The sequence below is a fragment of the Camellia sinensis genome, chromosome 2, assembly GCF_055761805.1.
Source record: "Camellia sinensis isolate YWXY chromosome 2, ASM5576180v1, whole genome shotgun sequence".
In the NCBI taxonomy this organism is placed as follows: domain Eukaryota; kingdom Viridiplantae; phylum Streptophyta; class Magnoliopsida; order Ericales; family Theaceae; genus Camellia; species Camellia sinensis.
Genome location: NC_138962.1, coordinates 21,688,866 through 21,701,879, shown reverse-complemented (window position 1 = coordinate 21,701,879; position 13,014 = coordinate 21,688,866). Strand labels below are relative to the sequence as shown.

General features: G+C 36.1%; 2 protein-coding genes across 2 annotated transcripts; one reads left to right on the top strand and one right to left on the bottom strand.

The window, feature by feature from the left end:
• Positions 1-2,605: 2,605 nt before the first annotated feature.
• LOC114267315 (tRNA-dihydrouridine(47) synthase [NAD(P)(+)]-like) lies at positions 2,606-9,201 on the top strand. Its single transcript, XM_028208354.2, has 10 exons — positions 2,606-3,045; positions 4,238-4,354; positions 4,463-4,690; positions 5,619-5,871; positions 5,957-6,213; positions 6,693-6,965; positions 7,438-7,719; positions 7,866-7,986; positions 8,589-8,758; positions 8,844-9,201. Exons 1-10 carry the CDS (start codon positions 2,743-2,745, stop codon positions 8,940-8,942), a joined length of 2,103 nt encoding a protein of 700 aa, XP_028064155.2. The 5' UTR covers positions 2,606-2,742; the 3' UTR covers positions 8,943-9,201.
• Positions 9,202-10,111: 910 nt separating this feature from the next.
• Positions 10,112-12,279, bottom strand: LOC114267314 (amidophosphoribosyltransferase, chloroplastic). Its single transcript, XM_028208353.2, has one exon. It carries the CDS (start codon positions 12,132-12,134, stop codon positions 10,368-10,370), a length of 1,767 nt encoding a protein of 588 aa, XP_028064154.2. The 5' UTR covers positions 12,135-12,279; the 3' UTR covers positions 10,112-10,367.
• Positions 12,280-13,014: the final 735 nt, after the last annotated feature.

Here is a 13,014-nt window from a genome sequence, read left to right as displayed (position 1 = left end):
CAATTCCACCTTCAAATTTCTGTCCTACATGTGTAATACTAACTGCCCAACCAGCAGACAACAATACTTTTTCCTTGTGTCGACAAAGGATGATAACATATCCATCTCTTCTTCAACCTCCAACCTCGAATTCCTGTTGGATGATGTAGGTGCTCTGTTTGACAAGTTCACAGACTTATTATTGTCACGAGACAATGCAATATCACAAACTTCAAGCTCCATCACTGACTCTCTTTCTCCATAATCCAATCTTTTGTTAAGATTACCACAGTCACTTGTTGAGTTTTTTCCTCTCACAACAACATCAATACATTTTGAATCAAAATGAACAACTAATGCCAACAACAATTCTAACTTCTCATTGTTGTCCAACGTATAACTAGGATGTCCAGGCAATGAGTAAGATAGACAAATGTTATCAGATTGCAAACTATCCCATTTCAAACATAGCTTATGAACCAGCTGATCATATGTAACATTCCGATCAATCTTAATTGCAAATGTATGATCATATGTAACATTCCGATCAATCTTAATTGCAAATGTGCAACTATTACACTTGTACGACAAAAAAATCGGGACACTCGTAAAACCTTCAGTCATCTTTCAATCTAAACAAAAAAAAGATCGCATCAATAAAAGCTAGCACAATACTCAGTTTTAACAATACTAAGAGCTTTCTCAGTTTTCACACATCACGTTTTCAATTCATAAAATACGGAACCAAACCAAGAAATCATTCAGCTAATCACGTCTTCAATTTGTAAATATCGAAATTATTCAATATATTCTCATAAATAAATTCAATCAAAACTAGAAAAAGTTCTAAAAACACATAATATACAAAATTAAAACAATACATACCTATAAACCAGTAGATCAATTCTTTAATTTATAACTCGAAATTGCACATAACACACTCCAACAGATTTCAACTCAAAAAGCCACAATTACGAATCTATCAAAACCGAAAAATCAGTTTATGTATAATAGCGAACCAAATCGAGAAATCTCTCAAGATCCTTCGCGATTTGAATTTTCTTCTACTTCCATAACTGATTTGTTTTTTCTTTCTAGTAAATAACGTTAATAATACTATTATTTATACACTTGTTTGGGTTAAAGGGCAAAAACGTCTTTTTACCTATAAATGAGACTTATTGGTTCAAAAACTTTTTGCCAAGACCTAAGCTACTACCAAATATATAGATAGAACTTTTAGGTAATTAATCATAAATTCATTAACAAAAAAAAAAAAAATACAATTATGACAATTGATATTTTTAAAAAAATGTACTATCAATGGATAATTTTGAAAAATTAATATTTTGAAAATGTAATAATTGTACTATAAAAAAAAGTTAGATTCTTTAAAGGAAACTATATTTTAAAACAGAGAGAATATATTTTTTATATCATGGGACAATTAACGTAGTATTTTTTATCTTTTAAATAATTTTATACGCCAAAGTGGGGGATAAAATTTTTGTAAGCCAAATTAAAAAAAGAAAAATGACTTAGACTCCCACCACCTCCACTGATTTTTAATTGGTTGATTTTTTTTTTTTTTTTTGGTCTTTCTCTCACTGCTCGCCACGTGTATTGGAGGTGCTGGGGGTCACCCCACTGGGGTCTGGAGCACTACTGTTAAAAAAAATAACTCAACATAAAAGGGTAGAGTGTAATTTAGGTGTTGTTTGGGGTATCCTAAATAAGTGCATTTTTTATCTTTTTGGATTAAAAATTTGAGGAAGAAAATATGGATATTTGGGTTAACTTTTTGACTTTTTATGGAAAATTGTGTAATAAAAAATTGTAAAAATTGATTTGTAGGGAAAAATTAAGATTGAGAGTTGTGCAGCCGTAATTGTTAATTTTTGATAAATAATATTAACTTTTTAATTTTTTAAATAACTTTTTGACTTTTTAATTTTTTTACAATACCAAACTTATCCTTTTAGTCTCATTTTAAATTCAGAGGTGATGAAAGGAAATAGTTGGGTTATGTGTTGAGCTTTTGCATGAAGCCCATTCTATAAAATTCATCCAGGAATTAGGTCCAACCAAGCCCACTTCTTCAACCCCGCATTTTTTACTGTTAGATACGACGTCGAATCGGCGATTATTCTGCTTTACACTGTGTTTGGATTGAGTGATTTGGAGAGAAAATAAAAGAAATAGGGAGAAATGTATTTCTCTTCCTTGTTTGGTTATCTTAAGTGGAGAGAAATGGGGAGATATAGAGAGAAATGGGGAGAAACTCATTTCTCTCCTAACCCTTATTTTCAATCTTCCCAAAAGTGGAGAGATTGAGAGAGAAAAGAAATCCACAAATGTTTATATTTTCATAATACCAATTTTATCCCTATAAAAATAAAAGAAATAAAATGATTGAAAATATAAAAAGGTTATTTTGGTAATATAACATAAAATAATTTCTTTTCTTTTCTCTTAATGAAATCTAACCAAACAAGAAGGAGAGAAATCAAAATCATTTCTTTTCTTTTATTTCTCACTTATCCAAATAAAAATGAGAAAAATTATAATCATTTCTTTTCTTTTCTTTTCTCTTATTAGTTAAGTAATCATTTCTTTTCTTTTCTCTAGTAAGTTACCAAACATAGCCTTCTACTTCTACCAAACAAACAAACAAACGAACAAATCCGGTTTTAAAAAAAAAAAACAAACCCTACAGAAACCCATACTCCAACCGAACATCACTGGAGACCTAACCTGGCCGACATGGACGGAGCATCGGCGGAGCTCGCCGCCGGAGAGCCGAAAATCTCGGAAGAGCCACCATCTGACGGCGGCGGCGGCGGCGGAGGTGGAGGAGGAGGAGGAGGAGTGGCGGAGCTAACACCGGAAGAACTGGTGGCGAAATCCATAGCTCCGGTGAAGAGGGAGTTTCTTTGTCCTCCGCCTACTAGAACTTGCAGTGATGATGCCGATGATGTTGATTCTAAGACTAAGAAGTCTGCTCTTTCTTCAAGCTTTTTGAAGGAGAAGAAGTCTAAAAGGCAACTCAAGAGAGAGCGCCAACAGGTTATCTCTATATCTCAAACATTCACATCTGTGTGTGTGTGTGTGTGAGTGTTTGATGAATGTATAGTTGAAATGGATTGGGAGGCTATGGAAGGTCAAGTTTAGTTCTTTACAGTTTTAAGCCATATAAGAATCAGTTGCTGTTTAAATTTTGTTAAAATTTCAAGGTAGTGTGTGGTGGTTCAATGGAATGAATGTTGAATAGAATGATCATTTCATATTCTTCATCTCACTGTTTGATTCACTTAAAAAAATAAATATAGTCCTTATTTATGCTTTTACTCGAATTGAGTTGTAGTTTGAGTAAAAAGCTTGATTTGATATGAAGCATTCCAATGGATAAACTCAGATTTGAGTAAAATTTTATCCAGTGTCAAGTTTTGACTAGATGCTAGGTGTTGGAGTAAAGGGAAATTTGGAAATTTTGGATAAAAGCACCTGTGTTAAGTTTTGATTTGATAAAAATCTGAGTGAAGGAAATGAGTTTCCTTGATTTGAGTCAAAATTTGAGTAGAACTTGATTTGGTACGGGTTTGAGTAAAGGAGTGGAGGGTATTTTAGTGGCTTTTTATTCAAATTTAAGTTTGAGTCAAGATTTGCCTAAGGGTTGGAGATTCCCTATAGGCTTGTCATTCTATAGGGAGGCTAAGTAATGATTTCATTTCAACGAACCAAACACTACCTAGGTGGATTATTTTTAGAAGTTATACAAATTTACAAATCTTACAAACTTTCTTAGTGATGTGATACTTATCACACCATTGAAGTGTGTTTTGTTTCAGTTTCCAAAATTTCATTATTACATGACACATCAGTTAGTAAAAAATGTTTATAAGATTTGTTCGTTTTTATAGCAGTTTCCTATTTTGAACTAACATTGGCTACTTAGGAACATTATATGTAGAGCTGTATTGTTGCTGTTTGTTCATTATCTTCCTTGTTTATATTGCTTATTGACAAACAATTTCATTTTGTAATTTGGTAATATGCTGGTTTTGTAGGTAAATTTGGTTGTATATAATACCATATCATATGTTTATGATGCCAGTATGGGGGTGGTTCTAGTGGGTTTATTGTCTATTGTGAAAACCAGATTGGAAGTCATAATTATGTTTCTTAAACATGCATATTGCTTTCAGAAACCCAATTTCAATTATTGTGTAATCACATGAGATACTATGAACTCTTGCAGGAAAAGAAATCTGCGCTACATCTCTGTCCTGTCGTAGCAAGAAGTGGAGATGTTAGTTCATGTCGTTACAATGATAAATGCCACTTTAGCCATGATGTGGAAGCCTTTAAGGCTGAGGTAGGGAAATAACGATTTCCGACCTTCCAGTTTATATTTTCTAAATAATTATTTTGCGTGTATTATGTCATTGAACTCTCATGATGTACTTGATGTTCTTAAATGCAGAAACCAGATGATCTAGAGGGAGAGTGCCCTTTCTTGAGTGCTGAAGGGCCGTGCCCTTATGGTTTGGCTTGTAGATTTTCAGGTACACATAAAGATGGTTTTTCTGGTGAAGCATTGGATGGTCGGAAAAAAAACTCTGAAATGAATGGATTGAGCAAAGATGTCCAGAAGCTTCTGTGGAAAAATAAAATGAAGTTTCCCAAGGCAGATGCTCAACTGAAACTTCTGGTATGAGCAGTCTGTATACATTTCTCCTTGTTTTATTATTTTTCTCCTTTCTCTTTTGTTTCTGTATTGTGTTAGGGGTCTAGAGTAGGGGTCTAGAGTGTTTTTGAAGGTGCCATATTTTATCTCTTGCCATTTCAAGAAATTTTGATTAGTGTTATTTGAGTTCACCACATTAAATAATGACCAAAATAATTTTTATGTGAGTGAGTTCTTTGAAAGATACTTATCAAAAAGGGGAAAAAAAAGGAAGAGTTCTTTGAAATATAGATGGCTGTGTCTAACAAATAAACTTTTTTAATGGATAATGGATACATGGAACATAAAGGACTTATTTCAGATCATGTTGAATGCGATGAATTGGACCAATTTGTATTAAACATGTATACACTTCATGAATAAATCTCTACAATTTCGCTTAGCAATTTTTTCTAATTTAAACTTGTTACACACAAACAGAGGATGGAGAAAGAAGATACATTAAGTCATTAGGCAAGGAATTTCCAGGATATTATCTTTAAGGCAGTGATTGCTCGATTATGGAAATCTTATCTTCAGGATACATCATACAATGCCTATTGTCAAGTTGTAGACAATCTAAGTTTGTGTTGGAATCAATACCCAAACCAGAAGAGCAGAAAGATTTTAGAAACTGAATGCTCGTATGATATGAGAGACTGTGAGGACAATGTTTAGATTATTTTGTGTACTCTGGCTTCTGGCCGTTTGCAGATTCTGTTTTTTTTTTTAATTTTTCAAAGTCTCTTTTGCAGGTCCTTGGTAGTTTTTGTGATGTTTATATTCTTCTGGTGCTTTAATAATTAAATTGAATTCTATTGGCTTTCATTTTGGCAAGGATTCTAAGTGTTCACTCTCTACAGGTTCCATTTCAGTTCTCTAATCGTTTAGTATTCTAAATATCTAATTTCAGGGGCATATGAATTCAAAAAACAAAAAGTTGTCAGACAAGGAGGATGATAATCAAACTACTTCAAATGGATCTCCTGCTACTGGCGAGAATGGTTGTCTTGAAGTGGCCGGTGACTCAAATAATCAAATGGATCAGCAACTGGCAGAGGAAGATGCTTCTGACGATCACCCATTTGCTTCTGATGAAGTTAGACCACTGAAGAAAGTGAAATCTTCAGTTGATGAAATTGATTGTCCTAATGAAATAAATAATGGTTTGTTTAATTTCAATGGAATGTGTTATTGTTTTAATATTGTTCATCTAAGATATATGCAACTTACCCGCGTGATATTGAACAGGTGTCAGTGTCCTGGAGAAAGATCTTGAGAAAAGCAGTTCTCATATGGAATCAGGAACTACTACCAACTATATTTCCATAGAAACCGATAAAAGCCTAAAATTACATCCACGTGAGAAGAAACTTATTGATTTCAGCGAAAAGCTCTATCTTGCACCCCTGACCACAGTTGGGAATCTTCCTTTCCGAAGGGTTTGCAAGGTGTTAGGAGCAGATGTTACATGTGGGGAGATGGCGATGTGCACAAATCTCTTGCAGGTTGATAAACTGTTTTGCCAACCAAATTTCTGATTGAATACAAGGCCTATCTTTTCACATTTGTTGCCAAACTTTTGATCTTGATGTTTTAAATTTAGTTTTCCTGGTGTTCATAATATTTGATGTACTATGAAGTGAACAAGTTATTTTCATTTTTTGTTTGCCCCCCATCTCCTTCACAAATTGGTTGGTGTTCATTTTATGCTATTGTTTCTAGATAAATTATTTAGCTTGAAATATAAGAATTTTCTAGGTTCACATTTCTTTTTGGATGCACACACTCAAGGGCGTGCATGTTTGTCTGCATGTACTATTTTTGCCTATATATAATTTATGGCTTATTTTTGGGCTACTTTCTGTATACATCCCATGTATTTCTAGTCTACTTTTTTTTCTCTAAATCCTTCATTTCCATTTACTCTGCAACATTTTGTGTATTCATCATGTCATAAATTACTGTAGTTTTGATATGTGAACAGGGTCAAGCTTCAGAATGGGCGCTGCTGAGACGTCATTCATCTGAAGAATTGTTTGGGGTTCAGATATGTGGGGCATATCCTGACACAGTTGCACGGATTGTTGAACTTATAGATCAGGAATGTACAGTGGACTTCATCGATATCAATATGGGGTGCCCAATTGATATTGTTGTTAACAAAGGTGCTGGATCAGCTCTTCTTACAAAACCAACGCGTATGAAAAGCATTCTACAAGCAGCTTCTGGTACAATTGATAGACCTATTACTGTCAAGGTACTGAGTAACATTTCATATAATTTTAACTTCTGTTTAATGCCAAATAAAATGGTAAACTTTTTAAAAAGAAAAGTCTCAAGTGAAGATCCATCGGCTTATGTTGTTTTCAGATGATATAGTTTTATTGTTTTAGTTAATGGGACTATAGGAGTGAAATTTAAGCTAGAAATTGTGGAGAGAGAATATAGAATCTAAATGTTCTAGGTTACGTAAGGCTTCAGACAAAATCTGTAGTGTAATTTTAGCAAAACTAGAAATAGAAATGGAAATAGAGTAAAACTTGTTGGCTCTTAGATACCTAAGAATGACCATTCCAATATTTGGATTCATTATGCATAAAGAAAGAGGTTGAGAAGGATGTAGCCCATAGAACTAGAGCAAGATGGATGAAACTTCATTTGTTCTTTTCTTGATTGTGATTGAGCTTGTCTGAGACTGATATGCATTCCGTTGTTTGTTGTTACTCTAGGTACGAACAGGTTATTTGGAGGGAAAAAACCGCATTGATTTGTTAATTGAAGATATTGGAAAATGGGGAGCCAATGCGGTAACGATACATGGGCGATCACGTCAGCAACGCTATAGCAAGCTTGCTGATTGGGAATACATTTACCAGTGTGCAAGAAAGGCTCCCGATGCTTTGCAAGTCCTGGGGAATGGTGATGTCTTTACATATTTAGACTGGAACAGACACAAGTCTGATTGCCCTGACCTTTCTACATGCATGATTGCTCGTGGAGCATTAATTAAGGTTCGCATTTGGATCTTTGTCTTGCTTTGATTTGTTTTATTATGCTGCAATTTATATCCACATAATATGTTTGTGTATTTTTAAACACTACTGTTTGAATTCTCTGGCTTTTGTAAAACATGAATATTATATGCTGTTCTTTGCAGCCTTGGATATTTACTGAAATCAAGGAGCAGAGGCACTGGGACATAAGTTCTGGGGAACGTTTAAATATTTTGAAGGAGTACGTTCGCTTTGGACTAGATCATTGGGGTTCTGATGCTAAAGGTATTTAATATACAATTTCTTTACTTATTTCCTTTGATACGGTATGTAATATACATTTGATATGGTCATATAATTGACTTTATGATCATTTCCATTTATTGTTGTATAATGCTAGCAAATGACTCTGACCTATATTAACATTTAACAATAGTAATATTGTTAGTATTATCTATTGGCAACCATCCATTTGTAGTAAACTTATTCTTGCCTATCGTTATTGAGTAGGGCAGCCTGTTTAAGCTTGATGGGATTTAATCTATTGTATGATTAGGCGCATGATACAGTTATGGATTTTTTTATCTTATTTATTTCCACCTGCCACTGTTAACGATAGTGAAGGATACTTCTATCTTATTTATTTTCACATTATTTTAAGGGAGGGTCTTGGTTAACCTGATAGGCCCATCAGAATGAACAATACAACTACATAGCATACCGATGAGGGGGGGAAAAATAAAATTTCTCGCCACAATATTTATGCAAGTTGTTTGATGACTTGAGAGTAGCACAGAGCCTTAACCTATATTTACTATTCGTGTCTACTGTGAATTGGATAGTTACATATTTATATGGATGGCATGATATCTGCGTTGTGACTGCAGGAGTGGAGACAATTAGGCACTTCTTGCTGGAATGGCTTAGTTACACATGCAGATATATCCCTGTTGGTCTTTTGGATGTTATCCCACAACGACTGAACTGGCGTCCTCCGTCGTACTTTGGTCGTGATGACCTTGAGACGCTAATGGCATCTGATTCTGCGGCTGACTGGGTATGCAATTTGGTTATGTTTTAACTGATTAACACTGGCACAGGACTTGATTATTAATCTTCACTTGCTTTGTTATATTATGCAGATTAGGATCTCTGAGATGTTACTTGGCAAGGTTCCTGCTGACTTTGCATTTACACCAAAGCATAAATCAAATGCTTATGACAGAGCAGAAAATGGGTGATTTGGAACCGGAAAAGGTGGTGGTGCTCTCAGCTCACTCTATACAGTAATATTTACGTGGATTCTGATACTGGAATACTGGAACAGGTTTGGGACATGCTGCCCGATAATGCCCGTATTGTAATGCAAATTATAATTTGAATTGATGATGTTTTGTTGATGCACTCCAAATTTTGAAACCCAGTATTATTTTGATCATAAAGATGCTATTCATAGAAAATGAAAGCAAATAATAGAGTGAAGCAAATTTATGGAATAAATACTCATGAGTGCAGTGCAGGCCTGTCACTTTGGTGCATTTTTAAATAAGGCTGATGTGCAATTTTGACACTTCTTAACCTGTCTTTCAAGTTGGGTAAGCATTAAGAGCAATCCTTCCCAGGACCAAGCAAGGCTAACATCTTTGGCCTAGGGCAGAAACAAATTTGTTCACTCATCTAACGAAGTGAATGTGTGAACAAAAGTGTTCATCAATACCATGCATTGCGAAAATGAATTTTTTTTCACACTTTTGAGAGTATAAACAAAAAGCATAATCTAATTGGTTCAAAATTGTGGGCCTTGCATCCAAAAAAAATGTATTAGTCCCATTTAAAATTGTGGACTTACTTGTTTCAAACCAATCCAGTTTTAAGTAGAACCAAATGCGTTGATAAACAGAACTAAGGAAACAGATAATTATGTGAAACCATTGTTCAAATGTTCTATTTAGGGGAATGGGATTCTCAAAAATCAAAATAATTGACTAATGCATAACAAAACTATCAACCAACCTATGTAGTTATCCTCAAAATCAAGTACAATGCTTAATTCCAAAAAGCAAGATCAAAGATAGAGTTATACACCAAATCTCAATCCTGTATTTTTCAGTAATGCTACATATCTATATTTTTTACCAACACAATGTGAAAATCTCATCATAAACCTATGCAAAATCTCATCATTAATTAGATAAGATCTGAGAGGGTTGTGCACAAAACTCTTAAAATCAAGAGGTTACAAGAATGAACCAAAGGCCAAAATCGACATCCCAAAGGGACTAGAATTACTTGCCAATACAATGTAAATAACAAGTCACATTAGCAAATCTCTGGTGTCCAGAAAATAGCATAATCTCAACACAACCAAATGCCTTCTAAAAAAAATAGTGAAATGTGCAAATATGCTAAGTTAACAAACCGTTATTTATAATCATGAGAAATTAGCTCAAGTTAATGTCAGAATTCATTAAGCAAAACGAATAAAACATGACCAAAATTGTAATATTATAAGCTTTTAGCTTCGAGATCATTGAAAGGAAATGTCACTCACCGCCTCACATTTATGATAATAGCCCTAAATATTGCTGTGTCCATAGCAAAAAAGCACCTAATAGAGTAGTAAACTAGAAGCACTGTAAGTAATGAATTCAGCATAAATGTCACCACTATAGTGAAACTTTCTCCTCCTTCAGTTTCTGTTCTGAATCTCTCTCTCCCTCTGGCTGATTTCTAGTTCCTTGAATCCAACCCCCATCGATCGCGTCTATGCTTCCATTCAACCCATCGTCCACAAAATCGCCAACCCGTTTCACTTTCCCCTTCGGCTCAACTGGGTACTTCCCAGAAAAGCAAGCATAACAGTAGTTAGGGGAATCACTTCCCAACAACTTCCTCAAGCTGTCGATTGGCAGAAATGCGAGGGAATCCGACCCAATAAACTCCCTAATTTCCTCCACACTCATCCTATTTGAAATCAACTCCTCAGAACTAGGCGTGTCGACACCATAATAACAAGAAGCAATAATTGGTGGGCTAGCAATCCTCATGTGAACCTCCTTAGCCCCTGCTTCTTTGATCAACCTAACAATTTTCGAAGAGGTGGTTCCTCTCACAATTGAGTCATCAACAACCACAACCCTTTTGCCTTCCAACACTGCTCGAACTGGTGAGAGCTTGAGCTTCACTCCAAAGTCCCTAATCTTCTGTGATGGCTCAATGAAAGTCCTACCCACATAGTGAGACCTAATCAAGCCCTGCTGAAATGGGACCCCTGCTTGGGCAGCATAACCTAAAGCAGCTACAACCCCTGAATCAGGCACAGCTATCACAACATCACAATCAACCGGTGCCTCCATGGCGAGAATTCTGCCAAATGTGCGGCGAGACTCATACACAGACCTCCCAAAAACCACTGAATTGGGTAAAGCAAAGTATATGTGCTCAAAGATGCAAGCTTTGGGTTCAGGGTGAGGCATTAAACAGAGTGATTGAACACCATCTTTGTCCACCACAAGTACTTCACCTGGATAGACCTCTCTCTCATATGTAGCCTCAATTAGATCCAAAGCACAAGTCTCAGAAGCAAACACAACAGCACCATTGCTCCTCCTACCCATCACCAATGGTCGAAACCCATACGGATCTCGAACTGCAACCAATTTATCTTCAGTCAAAAACACCATCGAATAAGCCCCTTCAAGCTTCTCACAAGCCTCAACAATCCTCAAAAAGAAGGGTCTCATTTTGGATATCGCGATTAAGTGAAGAACCACCTCTGTATCAGAACTAGTATTGAAAATTGACCCATTATCTTCAAGCATAGCACGAAGAAATTGGTAATTCACCAAATTCCCATTGTGGGCAACACCAACAGACCCAAATCGATAACCAGCGACGAAAGGTTGAACGTTTTTGAGCATTGAAGACCCAGCAGTGGAGTAGCGAACATGGCCAATTGCGATGTCGCCGGGAAGCTGATCGAGCTTCGATTCGTTGAAGACGTCGGAGACGAGGCCCACTCCGGTGATCGATTGGAGGACGTTGTCGTGGACGGCAACGATTCCAGCGCCTTCTTGGCCGCGGTGTTGGAGAGCGTGGAGAGCGAGGTAGCAGAGACGAGACGATTCTGGGTCGCCGTAGATTCCCACAACTCCGCACTCTTCGCGAGGCTTGTCGTCGTTGTCATCGAAAATCAATGAATGGGCATCTGGGTTTGGTTTGTTTGTGGAGATAACGTCGGAGATTGGGTTTTTGGAGGCTGTTGTGAAGAGGGTTTTGTGGGTTTGTGAGTAGGAGGCGGAGGGGGTTTTTAGGAGTATTTTGGGGAAGAGAGAGAGGGGATTGGGAGATGGGTTTTTGGAGAGAGAGTAGGGTTTGTCGAGGGAGGGGGAGGAGAGAGGAGAGAGATTGGTGGCGGTGGTGGAGGCGGCCATGGATGTGAAACTTTGGAGAAGAGAGAGAGAGAGAGAGAGAGAGAGAGGGTGGTGGACTATGAATAGCCAAAGTAGTTCGACTAGGTTTTGGTCCTTATGAAGTTCGAGAGATTTGGGGTATGTGATTAGGTCACTGGCTGTGATGAAACTTTCTCACCCAAGGAATGTGATTGGTGGTTGGTTTAATCACTGGTCTACAAAAAATGAAAAAGAGAAAAAACGAAAATTGTTTGAGGGCCCGAAATCAATAGCTCGAAATTCAAAATGACGTCGTTTTGGTTTTTTTTTTTTTTTATTTTGAACACAGAGGCGAGAGAGAGAAACAGAGGCGATGTGCGTGATGGCGATGGGCAACAGAGAGTAACGGCGTGATGACGTGATGGCGAGAGAGATCTGTGTGTGTGGAGAGCTCCTCCTTCTTCCTCCTCTCCTTCTTTCTCTGTTTTTCTCTCTTCCCTTCATTTTTTTTTTTATTTTGATTTTGATTTTTTTGATTTGTGTAGATTTGGTGATTTGTGAGAATTTTTGGGTATGTTTGGTTTGTGTTTTAGAGATGTGTTTTAGAGATAAAAAGTACGAAAACATGTTTGGTTTGGTTTTTTTTAAAAGATGTTTTGGAAAATTATTTTGAGATAGAGTTTTGGAAAAAGTGATTGATTTGATATGTGTGAGAGAGAGATTTGTTTGGAAAACTTGTTTGGTTTACAAGTTTTGAGAATTTTTTTTGGAAAAATTTGTTTGGTTTGATTATTTTTGAAAACTTATTTGTAGAGAAAATTTCCCAAATTTTTTTCAGAAAATCAAACCAAACGAGCCCTTTGAGTTTTGATCTTTGAGTTGCTGTTGCTGTGTGGATTTGATTTTTGATTTTTGATTTTGG

Bases quoted from the DNA above. Each gene is read 5' to 3' on its own strand.
- LOC114267315 (XM_028208354.2), top strand. From the start codon at position 2,743: ATGGACGGAGCATCGGCGGAGCTCGCCGCCGGAGAGCCGAAAATCTCG. The intron at 4,691-5,618 runs GTATGAGCAGTC...ATCTAATTTCAG, and splicing joins ATGCTCAACTGAAACTTCTG to GGGCATATGAATTCAAAAAA. The intron at 6,214-6,692 runs GTTGATAAACTG...ATATGTGAACAG, and splicing joins TGTGCACAAATCTCTTGCAG to GGTCAAGCTTCAGAATGGGC.
- LOC114267314 (XM_028208353.2), bottom strand. From the start codon at position 12,134: ATGGCCGCCTCCACCACCGCCACCAATCTCTCTCCTCTCTCCTCCCCC.